The sequence below is a fragment of the Lepidochelys olivacea genome (assembly GCF_965140295.1).
Source record: "Lepidochelys olivacea isolate rLepOli2 genome assembly, chromosome: 21".
Lineage (NCBI taxonomy): Eukaryota > Metazoa > Chordata > Testudines > Cheloniidae > Lepidochelys > Lepidochelys olivacea.
Window position 1 is genome coordinate 9,134,890 of NC_140431.1, and position 17,235 is coordinate 9,152,124.

The 17,235-nt window shown below is 51.5% G+C and overlaps 1 protein-coding gene across 4 annotated transcripts in view; it reads right to left on the reverse strand.

Moving 5' to 3' along the window:
• Positions 1 to 17,235, reverse strand: part of FOXP4 (forkhead box P4) — a 142,086-nt gene that overhangs the window by 11,684 nt on the left and 113,167 nt on the right. For all 4 annotated transcript variants that reach the window (XM_084611193.1, XM_084611195.1, XM_084611194.1 and 1 more), the window contains 4 exons: positions 17,098 to 17,174; positions 15,538 to 15,639; positions 2,330 to 2,451; positions 1,059 to 1,125 (listed from right to left, as the gene is read on the reverse strand). In XM_084611193.1, coding sequence (XP_084467319.1) covers positions 1,059 to 1,125; positions 2,330 to 2,451; positions 15,538 to 15,639; positions 17,098 to 17,174 — 368 coding nt within the window. The remainder of the gene's footprint in view (positions 1 to 1,058; positions 1,126 to 2,329; positions 2,452 to 15,537; positions 15,640 to 17,097; positions 17,175 to 17,235) is intronic.

Here is a 17,235-nt window from a genome sequence, read left to right on the forward strand (position 1 = left end):
TGCCCCAGATCCCTACATGGCCCCCTCAAGGATTGAACTCACAACCCTGGGTTTAGCGGGCCAATGCTCGAACCCCTGAGCTATCCCTCCCCTCTGACAGCAGCACCGTACGACAGCAGCACAGCAGGGCTGGCCAACGACACACGAGTTTGGGCGCCGTGTGGAGAACAGCTAGACGAAGGCTACGTAGAAGCTGGCTATGCCATGCCTCACCTTGGCTGCCATCCATTAACAGCTGCTCCCCAACCTACCACGGGCCCAGGAAAGGGAGAGCAAGACTCCGAGGGGCCAATGTCTCTGCGATGGGCAGGACGCTGGGGAGGCTAGGATGCCCAGCTTATTGGTAGCCAAGGAATAGGGAATCACTAGGGTTAGCGCACCTGGATCATCCAAGAGCAACCAATCGGGGGGCTCCTGTATTATGTATCACGGGAGGTAGGGCTCTCAAATGATTGGTATTAAACAACAACAACGTGTTCAAAGGGGTTCGCGTTCGGGGGCTGAAGGGTTACGGGATGACTGGTGTCAGTGATCCAATAGTGCAGGGTTCTCAAACGTTGTTGCACCGCAAACACTTTCTGACAATGAAAATTGCTACACAACCCCAGGGGCAGAAGAGGGTGGCAAAGCTGAAGCCCCCAGGTGGGGGGGCCTGTAACCTGAGCTCTGCACCAAGAGCTGAAGCCCAAGGGCTCGGGCTTCGGCTCTGGGCAGTGGGGCTCAGGCTTCAGCCGCAGGTGGTGGGGCTCAAGCTTCAATCCTGGGCCCCAGGAAATCTAACACCAGCCCTGGCGACTGCGTTAAAATGGGGTCCGGACCCACAGTTTGAGAACCACTGCAATAGGGCAAGGTGTTAATAAACCCAGCTTAGTGGGGTGCATTTGATAGCTGCACTCCACGGTTTTCTCTTGCTGAGCAAAGTTGTGGGGCTTGTGGAGTGTGTCTCTCCTGGTTTGGTTTGGGCCATTGCACCACAGAAAAGCTCTGGCAAGGAGGAGAGGGTCTGGCAGGAGCAGAGGACAAGCCCAAGCTGACTGGTATCAGTGGAGGAGCCTTACCTGGTAGCTGGCATTAAGTGCTCCGTAACTGAGTCCTGAAATCATGTTTTTGACTAAAGTCGGACTCCTGCAAATGAGAAACAAAAAGAAGCGGCTCTTAGCTCCTGGCCCAGGGAACGGCACGGTCAGAGATGGGGCTCCACTGCGGAGGGCAAAGCAATAGCAGACTCCTGGCACTTCAACTTCCCCACGGTGCTGCCCTGCCCATGGGCCAGCCTGGACACATGCCCTGCTGCCAGCAGAGGGAGGCAGGTAAGGAATGAAGGATGGCCATTAGACATCTCACAATTTTACCATCTCTCCCTTGATCCACACTGGGCTTGATCCATCCAAGCAAGCCCGGATCCGCTCGTGACTTGTTCCTGCCACCCACAACTTTCGGATAAGGAAAGGGGGTTGGCCATCATTTTAAAGGACAGTCCTGCAGGCCTATACCCAGTCAACAACAGCATTTCCTTTACATTTTTGTCTCCTTCCCTCCCTCGTAGGTTTCTGTCTTTTTCCTCCCTTTGTTTGTCAGTTTCTTTCCACCCCATTTCTTTATCTGTATCGCTCTTTTCCACCCCTGAATTCTCTTCCCCCCTTCTCCTCATTTCTTTGTCTTGTCCTCTTCCCCTCGGCCCTCCAGGAGGCTGCCAGAGGCAGAAGGAGATTAGCAGTCAAGCCCATGCCTCTGTCAGCAGCTCTTCCCTGACGGTGCCGGCAACAATGCCTTCACGTGGCTGGGGATCCTCTGCACGTTGCGCGGGTTTCACCCCGATGGGCTTGCACGGGTCAGCGTGGCTAAGCCCATGTACAAGCTGATGAATGCTCAAGTCGCACGTTGGCAAGCGTGAGCACTGTGCATACATGCCCAGCTGCGAATGCGCGAGGGGCTGAGCATGCTTGTGAGCAGTGCATAGGGTTTAGCTTCAGAAGCTGGGTGCATGCATGGGAAAGAGGCACGTTCAAGGAAGTGCCAGCGTGGGTCAGTACCAAAGCCGGGGTCTGAAGATCCCCGAGCTGTGGGGGTTTCTAATCCAGACTTGGCAGTTCAGGCCCCATCTCAGGGTTAACAGGCTAAGGGGTGGATCGCTGAAAGAGCACATGGCAGGTGAGGCTTGTCGTGGTGGAAATCCTGGGGCGGCACACTGCAGTGATTCCTGTGTGACAGGATTCGTCTGCCACGCCTCCTCGCTAGTGCCCTGGAGGCAAGCTAGGATCCTGCCTTCGCAGCTGAGCTCCCCACAGAGGAGGTTCTCAGGGGCAGGCGGGCAAGAAGAAAAACCCACCCCGTCATCTTTGGTGGCCTTCGCTTTTGGTACTCGACTTCGTCTACCGTCCAGACGGCTCCCTTGACGTTCTCCACTCGCACAAAGCACTTGTGCAGGCTCAGGTTGTGACGCACGGCGTTCTGCGGAGGGGACAGAAGGGAGAATCAAAGCGGACGGAAGATACACCGCAGACACCTCCCTGCCACCCACAGCCGGCTCTGTCAGCCAGTGCGCTCCTCCTCCCCTACAGCCCTGCTCACCAGCATCCGAGCCTCCCTCAAACCCACCTCCCGTGCTGACGGGTGGCTGGCAGCAGTAGGGGTGGGGAAGCTCTCAGCCAGCCACGTTCTGCTCAGCAGCTACTCAGGGAGGTCGGCCTGTGGGCGGGGGACAGAACTACACACTAACAGCGACGGCTGCGTGGAACCACACACAGAGGCTGCTCTGGAAACAGTTCCCTCACACTTTATAAGTAGGGCGGACGGCAACCTACAGCACTTGCTGAGCTAGACAGTCCTACCACTGGGATCGTCCTTGGCGCTGGGACGTTTGCCACCTCCGCCTGCGTGCTGGGCTGACCTGGGGGGCTTTACGTGACAGCAGCACTCGTCAATAGCGTGGCACCGACAGCCCAGAGATGGAAGCCCTCCAGACACTGCTTGGCCAATGCCAGTACAGGTGTCTCCCATGCTGCATTTCTCCCCTCGGGACATCATCTCCAAGGAGGGGAAGGGGCGGCGGAAGGGGTTTAGTCTTCATGGCTACTTAAGGTGTTTGGGGATTTTGTTTCATGCCAGTTTGCGTGGGCACCTCCCCGCCAGCATCTGGCCTGAGAGCCATCCGAGATGGTAAATTCTAGTCACTGATGGCCTGCCCACCATAGCCCACTGCCGATCGCCGAGCCACAAATGCGGTGCGCTCAGCTAGCCATCTGAGACGAGGAGAATCGCTCGCTGCCTCTGCTGACGGAAAGCGGCATCCCCCTCCGGGCCCCTTGCACTGAGGTGAGGAGAGGGCTTGGGGACAAGCCCCTGCGCTATATCGCACCCCTCCAAGGCAGGCAGGCGGCACCCTTTCTGATACCCTGCCCAGACAGCCATCTTCGGCCCTTCTATGGCCCCTGTGACCCTGGCATCTCAGTCTTTAATGCACTTCTCATCACACCCCTGGGAGGCAGGGCAGGGCAAGAATCCCCCTTCAGCAGGTGGGGAGCTGAGAGGCACAGACACTAATTGGCCTGCCCAAAGTCACACAGGAAGTGAATCATCAAGCAGGGAACGGACCCAAAGTCTCCTGAGTCCCAGGCGAATGCCCTAACCACCACACTCAGCACAGACCTCTAGTCACATCCCTTAGAGGGAATATATGACCTCCCCCAGCCCCCTCAACAAAAGCATTTGCTGCATCTTACCCCAGCCAGGGAGAGGGGGAGGAGAGACGGCAGGCAGGGTCCTGCAGAAGGAATCCCCACCTCCCTCATCTCAACCAACCGGCCTGGGGATAAAACAGCCTCTCCCCCCCGACCCCATCCTTTTCCTTCCCAAGGCCCAACAACCTCGATCCTGTGAGACTGCCCAGCGCTCTGAGCTCCCACTTGCGCCAACAGGAGCTGAGGGTGCTCAGCTGGTGGCAAGTTGGGGCCCTCCACAAGTCTCGGCTCAGCCAGATCTTGAGCCATTGGTGGGAGGCGGAGGGAAAGGAAAGGCAGACTGGGACAGGGAAGGGGTGAGCTGCATCAGAAAGGCACACAAGAAGCAGTCATCGCCACTCTGAGCTTGGAGACGCTTGGCAAAGCGGGCTTTTTTTTTTTTTTTTGAAGTCCGTTCCTTCCCTTTTTCCTTTCTGTCGCCCATCTTTACATTTCTAAATGTAAAATAAAGAGACACACACGTAGGCAGACGGCACAGCCCTGAGAGACACCGGCTCCCCCTTTCCCCTTCCAACTCCCTGCCATTTGCTACTGCCCCTATTTCATTACCAATTTTAATTTGCCTCTAATTAAATCCTGTGTATTTTTCCGACTCACTTGCTAATCCATGAGGGAGGCAGGAGGCTGGAGTGGAATCTCTCCGAGCTATAATTACAAAGGGCCTAATCACGCCGGGGCTCTGCCTTTGAATAAATTTCCTTGCATTAAGGTTCTCAGATTCTCTGCCTTGCAAATGAGAATGACCCCAATTTCAGGAAGTTGGCCTCAGAGGGTTTTTTTTTTTTTATTTCGAGTCCTGATTCGTGATGAGAGACTAATTCGTTACGCTAAAACATTAACAGCAATTTAAAAGGTTGAACGGGGGCCGCATAAACAAAGGAACCAGCCAAGACAACATGGCAAAAGGAGAGACAGGGACTGGGACCAAAACCCGCTCCCTGGAAAGTGTTACAGTTCCTGAAAACTCATCCAATTGGACCGTTTCCTTCTTTTTGCGTTAAAAAAAAACCCAAAATCAAACAAAAAAGTATGACTCCTCCCCGAGCCCTGAACAAATGCATCCGCTCTTGCCAAAGCAACACCATTACCCGATACATCCAGTGTGGATGCTGGGTCAGCAGCCTCTCTGCATTATTCTTATTTCTAGTGCGGCACTGCCTGGAGGTTCCAACTGAGATCGGGGCTTCATTGCGCTAGGCGCTGTACACACAACCAGTGGGAGACAGTGCCTGCCCTAAAACAGTTAAGGCATGGGAGAGAGGAAGGATTACTCCCACTTCTTCACAGATGGGGAACTGAGGCACAGAGAGATTAAAAGTAGCACTCTCAAAAGCACCGGGCATGTTTACACTGCGTTTTAAAATCTGTGACAGTGAGTCTCAGCGCCGGTGTCTACAGACTCGGTCTCACAAGGTTCATGCTACAGCGCTAGAAACAGCTGTACAGACTGTGGGGCTTGGCCTCTGAAGCCTTGGAAGGGGTTACAAGAGTCTACACAGCTGGTTTTCAGTCCTTTGTTGACCTGGGCTCGGAGGCTTGCCGCTGCAGGTTTTAAAGTGCAGTGTAGACGTACCCCTAACAAGCCAGCAACCGTTTCCTTAGGAAAATCAGACTTAGGGCCTTAGGAGAAAGTTAGTGGGACTTAAGTTTCTTGGCGACTTTTGAAAGTGCAGCTTAGGCTCCTAAGTCACTTTGGGTAAAATATTCAGAAGTGCCTAAGTGACTAGTCCAAGGTCACACAGGGAGTCTTGTGGCAGCACGAGAAATCGAACCCATCCCCTCCCGCAGCTGTGCCAACACTAATGGGAGAGGGTTCCCACTGGTGCCTCTCAGGTCTCATATTGCTGTTCCCACAAACAGGGGGCACATGCAGCAAGCTCGTGGCCACTGGCAAAGAAAAGCTCTGCCATTCTCATTAGAAACAAATGGGGGCGGGGGGAAACGAGGGAGGTTCTTTCACTGGGGTTCCTTCCCCGAACTTGAGACCTTTGCCACAGACACCAAGCAAGGGGCTCGATCTGCGGCAAGCCAAGGTCCCCCTACTGGTTCAGGAGCCCCAAGACGTCGCTTTGGGAACCTCTCGCCCTCAGCTCTTCGGTACAGTGGCACGTCCCCCTGAAAGAGACTTTGACCAGGGGGGCTTTGATGAAGAAGAGTTTGGATGCTTGGAGTGGGATTTTTTTCCCTTAAGGTGTCACCTGGCAGATGGGATCTACACTGGATCCCACTACCCTTCAACCCGTGCCCTCTGGCTAGCAAACAGAGCTCTTCCTTTAGCACACAGCAGAATGAATAAATCTCCTGGACAGCTCCCACCTCCTCCCTTCCTGTGTGTATTTGGGATTCCTCCTTCAAACAAAGACCAGATTAAAGGAGGGACGCACAGCAAGGCCACAACCCTTATTAAAAAATAATACCCCGGCACTGTACAGTAATGACTCAGGAACCCAAATGTAAGCAGAATCCCACCGTTACTGTACAATGCTGTCATGGGTGTGTGTGTATATATTAATAGGGGCACGAAGTGGGAGGAAAATGAATCAAAATCATTCGGAAGGCCAGGAGAGAGTGCTGAAGAATTGAATGGAAAATAAAAGAATTTTGTTTTGTTTTTTTAAAACCATTCTATGTAATTTAACAGAGAATTCTCTTCCTTGCTGTAGAATTCAACAGAATTCAAAATACCTCCAGATAGGATCACATTCTCCATTCAGTGCGGCGGGATTTTAGGATAGAACCCCGTCATGGATTCATCCCTATTGACTTCAACAGGGGCTTTTCCATAAAGGAAATTCTGCTCTGGGGGATGCAGATGTAAATCCATGCAAATCAATGGAGTACCCAGATCACGGGCTGAGAGTCGAATGGTGCCAAGGGATGCCACCTGAGATTAGGCCGTCCATTCTGCTAGGTGCTGTACAAACATATAAGGTATGTACAAAAAAACCCCACAGCAGCACGTCTTAGAACCTGGGTCAACTGATTTGGCCGCATGAGGCTCGCGCTTACGGGCTAAAAATAGCAGGGTAGAGGACTGGTTTGGGCTGAAGTCTGGGCTCTCAGACCCACCCGCCCCCCCTCACTAGATTTCAGAGCCCAGGCTCCAGCATGAGCCTGTACATCTAAACTGGAGCACAAGCCTGAATCAGCTGATCTGGGCTCTAAGATTCACTGACGTGGGTGGTTTGGTTTTTTTAAGCGAAAACGCACACATAGTGAAACACAGTTCCTCCCTGAACCCAGCTTTCCGGATTCCCAGGCCAATGCCCTAACCACTAGACCAGCCTGGTTCTCAACAGAAGCAGCTCCTTAGACAGTGACTTGCATGCAAAGACACTTCAGTGCAACATTGCACGGGTAGGAATGATGTGGCCCACCCAGGAACAGGTAGATCCTCTCTCACCGGAAAGCCCACCATGTCTATCTAGGTGCCACTCATGGCTGGAGCTCCCTTTTGTCTTCCACTGGACAAAGATCCAGATCCCAACACCTATAAAGCTGCATTTCAAGGCACAGCCCAGTGCAGGGCTTGCCTGAATGGGCTCTTACAGACGATGTCTACACAGCAGCACACGGAGGCATATCTGACCTAGCTTTGATCGAGCTCGCTCGCTACAGATAGCAGTGAAGGTACAGTGTTGCGGACGCTGGCACGGGGTAGCTGTCGGAGTACAAGCCCAACCGATATGACCTAGCACAGGACACTGTGGCTTCTCTGCTAGCCCACCAAAATAGCTCAGCCAAACCTAGCTCGGGGATGCCTACACATGCTGCAATCATGCATCCTGACTGTAGTGTAGACAGACCCACTGTGGCTGTTATAACACGTGGGACTGCAGGCCAAGAGAGCAATAACCCCTTGGAAGTGCATGGCCCCGAGTCTTAATGGTTCTCTTGTGAAATGGACATTGGGATGGGTGAGGAAAGCCAGGTTGAGATATAAAAACCAACCTGGGCAGTTTATTAGCGGGGGGTCTGACATTACCAGGTCCAGGCTCCCAGAAGAGGTTAAACCACCCAGTGTTTCGAGTGCACCCACCATGGGGTAAGGTCACACGCCTGCTTAGCCGGGCTGGTGTTGGGGTGCTGTTTGAGGCGTGGGGGGAGGTCTCTCCCGCCTCGTCTCAGATCCTCTGCTCTCAGGCAGCCTCCTTGCCTTATTGTGATGTGGCTTTTGCATTTCGACAGAGTATTTATTTAGTGCCAGGCTTGGCTGCTCTGTTTGCCTCTCATCTTTGCCTTGTCTAATGATGTTTGCTTTATGCCCCGGCCCTGATTTCCCTCACAACCCCTGCCCCCACCCCATCGTGCTCGAGATTTCTCTGCTGTTGCAGCTGCATGCACCGTCACGCCGAAACACGCCACTACCCCTTCCTCGCCTCTCACTTCCTTCCTTCTCTGCGCGCTTTGCGCTTGCCCAGCGCCTCCTACCTGCTGATCAGCCGGGATTCTAGGGAAGAGGTGAAATGTCAGAGCTGGTTGGTGGGGGGAATGTAAGGGTTTTTATTATAATGTTTCCCATCCAAAACAAGTTTTTTGCTTTTAAAGACTAAGACTTTTTCCCCCTCCCCCACTTCTGGCCCCGCTTCTTTTCAGGGGCAAAATGGAAGAAGGAAGACAGCAAAAAGGAGGAGGAAAAAGAGATGGGTGGAGACCCCCTTCCAAAACTAGAACATTTCAGTTTTTCCCTATAAAAAAATTACAAATTTTAACTAGAACATTTCAGTTTTTCCCTATAAAAAATTTACAAATTTAGGGGAAAAAAACAGTTTTCTGCAAAATATTGGGGGGGGGGGGTTGAAGGGGGAGAAGAAGGGAGAGGGAGGAGGAGAAAAGGCAATTTTTCCATCCTCAAATGTTTTAGAATGAAAAATTTTGGCCAGTTTGGCTAAACTGTAATGTTTCTGTTTTACAGGTGGGGAAACTGAGGCAGTCAGGAGAAACAGAACACGCCCAGAGTTAGGAATAGAACCCGGGTGTTCTGACTCCCAGTCTCCCCGGCTCTAAATCCTGGACATTATTCCTGACTCTGGGTGAGGAGGGGAATCCAGACGTGCCGACTCCCCGTCCCTTGTTCTAACCATTATTCACCCCCCGTGAACGGCGCCAGGTTCTAATGAGAGCGACGGGTGTGGAAGTGGCGTTCCCCCAAGCCAGAAACAAACCTGCCAGCTCTGAGGGTGCGATCGCTGCGGGGGTGAGATCCCCAATGCGACCCGTGCGGGGCAGTGCTGGCAGAAGTGCTCATGCACTGTGCTGGCCTGGCGTGCAAAGAGCTGTTCCCCTGCAAGTGCAATGCTCCACGTGAGCCATCAGGGGGAGTCGATGACTGGTGCAGGAAACTCATGGAGCCGTTCAAATGACTGGATTCCTTCCCGGGCTTGTTTAACTGACCTCTTACCCAGAGCACTGGTTAATGCTACAGCTCACTTCTGTGCAGTGGAAGGGAATTAAAGGGTCGGGCTAAACAGGGGGGCACATTTCTACAGGCCACTTTCTCCCTTCCACAGGAGGGGATACCCCTCTCCTCTCACCCCCCGGGAGCTATGTTCTTGGTACACTTGCACAAGGGCTGAGACGGATTGGCCATGCACAAAGGCCTAATTGAGCTGAAGAAATTAACTTTCTAACCCCTTATCTCCAACGGGGGTGGGTTCTAAATCCACGTTACTGCACCAGGCTGGCCTCTCCGGGTTGTCAGATCCTGACAAGCAGGCGGGTGAGACGAAGTGGGAAGAAAACAGAGAAAAGTTCAAGTGATAACAAAGGAAACAAAGGGGAAGAGAGAGTGAGGTGTGTGCAGATGGAGAGATGAGGAATAGGGATGTCTGAACAAAGGAGAACTGGAACGCTAATCCCTAGTCTAGTGAGCAGGGTAGCACCAGCCCTTGTGCCCCTTGAAAGGCATACGAGAGTGAGTGAAGGGGACTAATTGTTGAAACAAGCTCTTTGTGATGTACCATCGCAGCCTAAAACAGTCAATGGTAGCTCAGAAGATTTCAGGACAGCTTAGCCCAGGTCTCGCAGCCCCAGCGAAGGGCCCTGAAAATTTGCTTTGCCAGCCCGAGACATCGCAATGCCCTGAACGCTGAACTGTGATCCTGCAGGACACGCACACGTGGGGACCTAGGCTCTCCCTTCCCTGCCTGGACACCATTATTCACAGTGAGTCAGCCAGGCGCAGGCAATTTGGGAAAGGGGACGCTTGTCAGCTAGTTTTGGGCCTGGCCTTTCAATTTGTTTTTAATAAAGCGAGCGAGCGAGATGTACAAAACTTTACGGGAAAGGCTTCCAAGCTTTTCTCTGTCAGTAAAATTCTATGACCTCTGCTAGGTGGGAGGTCAGATTAGACAATCACATTGGTCCCTTCTAGTCTTGAAGTTTGTGGGCCAGATTCTCACCTGATGTAAATCAGCTTGGCTCTGCTGAAGTCCGTGGAGACGCACCGATCTATGCCAGCTAAGGTACGGGGCCTTTAATCTTGCTAGTGCCAAGTCATCTGGTGCACACCTCTGGTATTGCCTGATGTCCTCAGGTTGCCAGATATCAGGCTCAAGGGACTTGGGTCTATGGCATGGAAACATCCCTGGTCTTGGTCACTGATCTGGTGATGGACTAAGATCAGATGTCCATGCCAACTGGCCAGCTGCCTTGGAGTCTGTTTCATCTCTTGGGTATCATTAATTCGTCTGTGAACCCTTTTCGTTCCAGAGATTGGGGCAGGATTGAGGGGAATCCCTATCAAATGACACTTGTTTGACTTGTATGAAATCATACTTTTAAAAATATATAATATGCACATGTGCCTGGGAGATTCCCTTGACAATAGATGATGATAAATAAAAAACAAACACGGCAGGAAGTGAAATTAACCAAACTATTCTCCACTATCCCAGCCGAGAGCATGAAAAGTAAAGTGGGACAAATAGTTGAAAGGGAGAGAGCCTATTAAAATACTTTGTCTGAATGGTATGAAAGATGGAAGGTATTTTTGTTCATGAGGCACAGATAAATAGTTATAAAAGATTAATAATAGATGTTAGAAGCCTGTTATAGACATGAGTAATATATGTTCTAGACAGCTAGAAGCATGTCAGCAGATGGTGTTATAAGCAGGGCTGGTGGAAAGTTTTCTGTTGAAACTGTTCTCCAGTGGAAAATTGAGTATTTTTGAGAGAGAGAGAGAGAGTTTTCTGCAGAAAATTCAATTTTGAATTTTAAAAAAACCCAACTGCCTAGAAACTGAAATATTTTGCTTTAGAAATGACACCACAGTTTTGCAATTCCCATGACGCACAGCCTTCTTTGCCCCTGAGGGAAGGCAATAGTGCATCATGGGAGAGGCAGTTCAACTAGGGACCCTGGCTTATAGAGGAGAATGGGGGCACGAGACATTTGAACTACAAATCCCATGAGATGGTGTGGTGGCATTTCAGAATCAAAAAAATTTTTTCCAATGAAAAGTTAAAATTTTCCACAGAGAAAAAACCCCGTTGTGATAAACTCTAGTCATACACCATGGTTATAAGTGACTTATTGAGCTGTTGGAATCTATAATAGTTGATTAAAACATCTAGCAATCATTTATTAGACCTTCAAGAATGCATCATTAGTATAAAAAGTGTGATCCTAAAAGATGTTATTTGAATCACAGATAAAGATATTTCTTTTAAGTTTTATATTCATAGTGCCCCTCTAAGTGCTTTGATCCATGTTACTTTGAGTTAAAGTGAGTTGAATTTTGTTGTAATACATATACATACATACCAGGAAAACAAACAAACTATGGTTTCAACACAGGGGGGTTTCTAGAGAACAGTAACAGAGAACTTGAACACCAAAGCGATGGCTCCACACACTGACTGAGTGAGTGCTTGTTCTACTGCAACATGAACAAGTCTCTCTCATTAATTTCCCCCATTATGGCAGTGCCTAGATGCTCCAAATTGAGATGGGGTCCCATTTTGCTGGGCACTGCAAACACCCATAGTACAGGACAGTCCCTGCCCTGGACAGCTCCCAGCTGAAACACAAGGCAGATGAAGAATGGATTATTAAACCCATTTTACAGATGGGGAACTGGGGCCCAAACTGATTACTTGACATGCCCAAGGTCACACGGAGTCCGTGTCAGAGCTGGGAACTGAACCCAGGTCTCCTGAATCCCCGTCCAGTGCTTTAACCATTGGACCATTCATTCTCTCCTTATACCCTTGAACGGCTTCCTATACAAACCACCGCTAGCCAGCCGTACAACCAGCAGCAAACTATTCATTGTAAGAGGCACATGCCAACTAAGGGTGAGTGAACTGGGTTGGCTCAATTAAGAAGCCTCACCCCCACCAGCCAAACCTTCTTTTGAATGTAATATTCCCACCCCCTACGCTCTCAGCAGCCCTTGAACTTCTGTGCTCCAGAGCTGGAAGCAATGAAAGCTGCAAGAGAGACGACTCTGATGGGACTTCTGATCCAGTGGGGTATACCAATCCCAGCACAAGAACCACCTACTTGAGCGATTCCCCACCTGGTGTCATTCAAGGCTGGGATTATTCACCTATACTTCTGGGCACTGACCTGAAACGAACCTTCTGAGCTTTGCTCTAATTGAGGCCCGCTTAAGGCCATGCTGTCCAGGGCACAGAGAAGCCAGCTTGGAGAATTGCTTATCCCCATTAGCATTAGCATCGGATGCCATTAGGAACATTTGACTTGGGTTGTAAATTCTTTGGGGGCAGGACTGTCCTTGTTACACAGAGCCTAGCACAGGGAAGTCCTGGTACAAATAATATAAGGGATCAATGGTAATAATAAAAGCAACCCAAAAGAGGATGAGGCCCATCAGTGGGGGAAGGGGCAGAGAAGGATCAAGCCATAAAGGGCCATGCGGGGTGGATGGGTGAAAACCAAAGAGCCACAGCCCTGAACATGGAGGTTCACCAGGCTTTTGAGGCTTGTGCAGGGAGGTCTTCCAGCGCCCAAAGCTTCCTAGCGCTCAGTTGCACAAGAACTAGCAATACTAGGCATGAGCAATGCGACTATCCCCACCAGCCCCGGGGTCAGGTGCACGGAGAGGAATGCTGCTGCAGAGGACAGGAGACCTAGGTCCAATCCCTGGCTCTGCCGCTGACCTGCTGTGTGACCTCGGGCAAGTCACTTCTTCCCCTCTGTGCTTCTGTCTCCCCCATTGTATTCGGATAGTAAACTCTTTGGGGGAAAGGGCGGCTTTGTGCTACGGCTATGTACAGCGCCAAGCACAAGGAGGCTCTGATTTAGCCGGGATCTCGCAGCACTACCGCAAGACACATGATAAAGAACAGTCTGGAGCTTGCAGGTGAGTCAGGGACTCCATACTCCATTGGAGACAATTCCCTTCAGTTCATCCCACCTCCCGCTCTTCCTCTCAGTTCAGTTAATAGGCAGCCGGCTGGGCCGAGCTCTTATTAGGGTTTGAGGCTACACAATGACTCTGGCTTCCCGTCTGAGGGAGCGATTGTATCAGGGGCTGCCTGTGACACTGGCAGAATTATGTCATGTCTGGAGGATGGGATCATGGGGTGGAGGGGGTGGGGGCTGACTGAAAAGCAGTGGTGCCCAGCAGCAGGAACGCGACCCCTGTGCCTTCCCCACCGGAGATGGCCCTCCCCCAGTCTTTCCCTGCAGCCTCCCCGTGAGGGTCTCTCCAGATCTAGACCTGAACCGTTGAATGGAAAAGGCACTGAGAAGGAATGGAGCCTGAATAACAGAGGGGAGGTGCATGGCGAACCGCAGGGCCAAGGGGCCAGCTTCAGGCCTGGGGTAAGTGGGTGCAAATCTACTGACATCCCGGGGTTAATCCTGCATGCATCTGGAAGCTCAGGTTTTGGGGGGTCTAGGCTTCTATGCAGATTTGACTTCCATGGCACGTAGAGATCACAGCTCCATTGCCTTGCCTGGGGAACCCTGTCTTGTCCTGGTGCCATGAATCCCAACAAACGGGGAAGGAAAGCCGAGCGGCCCTAACTGACTTCAGGACTCCACTGTGCAAGACACTGTCCATACACAGTAAGAGACAGCTCCTCCACCCCAAAGAACTTACAGTCTGAATAGGGCGAGAGAGGAAGGACTGGTAGCCTCACTTGACAGAGGGGACACTGAGGCAAAGAGAGATGAAGTGACTTGCACAAGGTCACGGAGCCAGTCTGTGGTAGAGCTGTGAGCTGAAGCCAGGTCTCCAGAGCCCCATGCCGGTGCCTGATCCATAACACCACCCTCTCTCAGAACAAGCCCGACGTTTCCCCGCTTCTTTGCCAAGGTGAAAGACGGGCTGCAGCCAGCTCATACAGAACCTCCTTCTCATTCTCTCAGATGAGAATCGGTATCCTAGCGAGAGCCGCGGCGGCTCTGGAGACTTTTACAGCCTGGCTGAGACGTCCTATGTGCAGCGAGACACCAGCCCCCGGGTTATCATTAACCTTATTTTCTATTTCTAGCGTCTCACTTTTTTTTTTTTTCCTTTTTTCTTTTTTTTTAATACCCTTCTCCTGTACCCAAGACCTACAGGTTTAGCTCAAGACCTAGTTCCTGAGCCTTTTTGAGGGAGCTGCTCACTCCAGCACGATGCCCTGGGGGACTGAACAGCCCCTACCTGAGAGCACAAACCCTAGTGAGCAGCCATTCACATCTGACCTTCCCTGGAGTTTGAAGACACTTGGGGCGGAAGGGGTGGGGGGGAAAAGAGATAAATGCTTAGAAAAAAAGAAGAGTTTGATTTTGCAGCGGAACCAAGCACTCGGGGCTCCTGCTGATTTCATTAAGAACTGCAGGTGCTCAATCCCCCTAGGGATCAGTTAGACAGCGCTCAAGATGCTACAGAGATGGGCGTTACAGGAAGCCCTAAGACAGACAGAGAGGTAAGTTAGGTGCTCGCACACTAGCTGCTCCGTAACCCCCTTCGGAAACCCTGCAATCTGCCACCCCAGTCCCATAATCCTCCCCCCGCCAGGGGCACCCTGGCACACACCATCCAGCGGCCCACAAAGCAGGTGTAGTTCAACAGAGTTCCATCTTTATACAAGGCCAGATGATGCAAAGCCAACTCTGCCAGCTGCTGAGTTGAGCCCATCTCTCTGGCACATAGGGTGTTTGCCTGCATGACGGATGCACAGGGGTGGAGCATAGTTGGAAATGGGAATTTCTCTATTAACCCGGGGGAACAAGGGGACATTTGCTCCTGGGCACCCCTTACAGCCTAGGACTTCAGAGGGACCTCTGTGGCTCACAGGCCTTGTGCTGTGAGGAGAATCGTGCCCATCCAGAGTCATGCTCCGACTGCTCAGGGAAACACGACATCCTTCCACTCACTCCTGCCACCCCCAGCACCTGTCTCAGACCAACGGACCTGTGTGTGTCATGGCTTTAAAAGGCGCCACTAAGTGTGAGAAATGCCACCAACTGGAGGGGCCATGAAGAAAGACTCACGAGGCAACGGGACAACATTATCAGACAGCGATTCGCTGAGGACGGTGCAACTCGGGACAGCTCAAGGCCATTCTCGGATGTATGACTCGGCTAAAAATCTGCAGCAAATAACCCCACGTCCCCATATTCCAATGTCAAGAAGCCGCCAAAGTACCATGTCAATAGGCGAGAGTCAGAGGGAAAAGTACTTCTCCAGGATGCATGCATAGCTGCCCTACATAGCTGTGATCTGGAGCCCACCTCTAATAAAAGCCACCCTGGCAGCAGACCCTGCCACTTACTGCCAGTGCTCCGAGCGATGGAGAGGGGGTGAAGAATGAAATCCCAGGTGGGGCTTTACCTTCCAGGTGGCTGTGTTCCTCCTGAAGTAGGCAAACATCCGCGTGAACCAGTTGTAGATTTCATTCAACGTTAGCTGCCTGTCTGGGGTCTCCAGGATAGCCTGGAATTCAGGGTGGGTGGGGCAAAAAAACCAAACCAATTACTCAGAAAGCATCAATCCCAGGAGTCTGTATCACTGATCGTGCCTGTCAGCAATAATGGGTGAGCTGTAGAAGAGCCAGAGGTTGATGGGGCTCACCCGTAGATCTTAAAGCACACAAGCACTGCAAACCTTGCTGTTCAGGTGCAGAGGGAGCGTCTTATAGACTCATAGATATTAAGGTCAGAAGGGACCATTATGATCATCTTGTCTGACCTCCTGCACAGCGCAGGCCACAGAATCTCACCCACCTACTCCTGCAATAAACCTCTCACCTATGTCTGAGCTATTGAAGTCCGGGGCGTGCAGCAGTTCAGTGGTGGTCTCCTGACTCCCAGCCCAATGCCCTACCCACTGGACCGTGCTGCCAAAAGGTTACACGTGCTGAACCAACTATCTAACTTCAGAGAAAGCTCAGCTAATCTTGCTGTCCAAAGAGCTAAATGGAGTTACAGTGGCAGAAATCACCCTTCTAAGCGAACCTTGCCTGTGTCAGGCACGGGCTTCTGAAGATCCCCACAGAGCGAAAGAGCGAACAATAGGAGTGCTCCGATTTGCATTTCCTCATTAGCATATTTGCATATGCAAATCAAAGGCTCACACATTTGATCCATGGGGCTAGAGGGGTTGAGAGAAGCTAACGGAGTGGCACAGACTATACCCAAAGCCCCAGAGCCTGTCCTTGGATTTGCTCCGTGGCATCTGTGCTCTGAATGCTACACAAATGGCCAGACAGCACAGAGCTACTGGCAGGGATGCTGAGTCCCTCTATGCCCCATCTCTCCTGGATTTTAAGGTGTGGAGTCCGTGGTGATGGCTGATGACCCTGGAGTTCCCCAATTATCCACAGAACAAGTATAGCACAGGCAAGGCCGGCCCCCCTCCCACACTGCATCAGGATGGATCAACACTATAGATGAAGAGAGGATCACCACCTTCATGGACCAGTTCTTGGGCCTCTCTGATGAGACTCTCAGTAAAAGCGGGCAACCAGTGCCCAGTGGTGTTGGTGAGGCAGATATCCACCCACTGGGAACTCACTTCGCAGAGGCAGGTCTTTAAATGCACCCTCATCATTTTTGTGAAATAAATATTACTATGAACAACTTACACGACTGAAGTGCCTTTTCCCTGAGGATCTCCAAGTCATCTGGAGACAACCAGAGCAATGGAGCTACACCAATTTACATAAGCTGAGGATCTGGCCCCTAAGGAATTAACCCTCTCCATGCTCCCCTGTGGAGTTTGTTGTCCCGATTTGCTAATGAGGGCCACGGAGATCACAAAGTGAGTCAGTGGCAGAGCTGGGGATGGAACCTGGAGTCCTGCCTCCCAGTTCTCAGCCCTAATCACAAACAGCCTACCACATCAGGACATAGCTGCCTTCACAGCTCCCCGGAGCTGGAGGGGGTTCCTCACCTGCCGGATAAGTGAGGCGTATGTGAAGGGCGGCCGGACGTCTGTGTTTTTGTAAAACTCATGATTCTGTGCAAGTTCTGGAGAGGGGGGGAGAGAGAGAGAGAGAATATGAAGGAACCGAATCTAGTAACTCATACC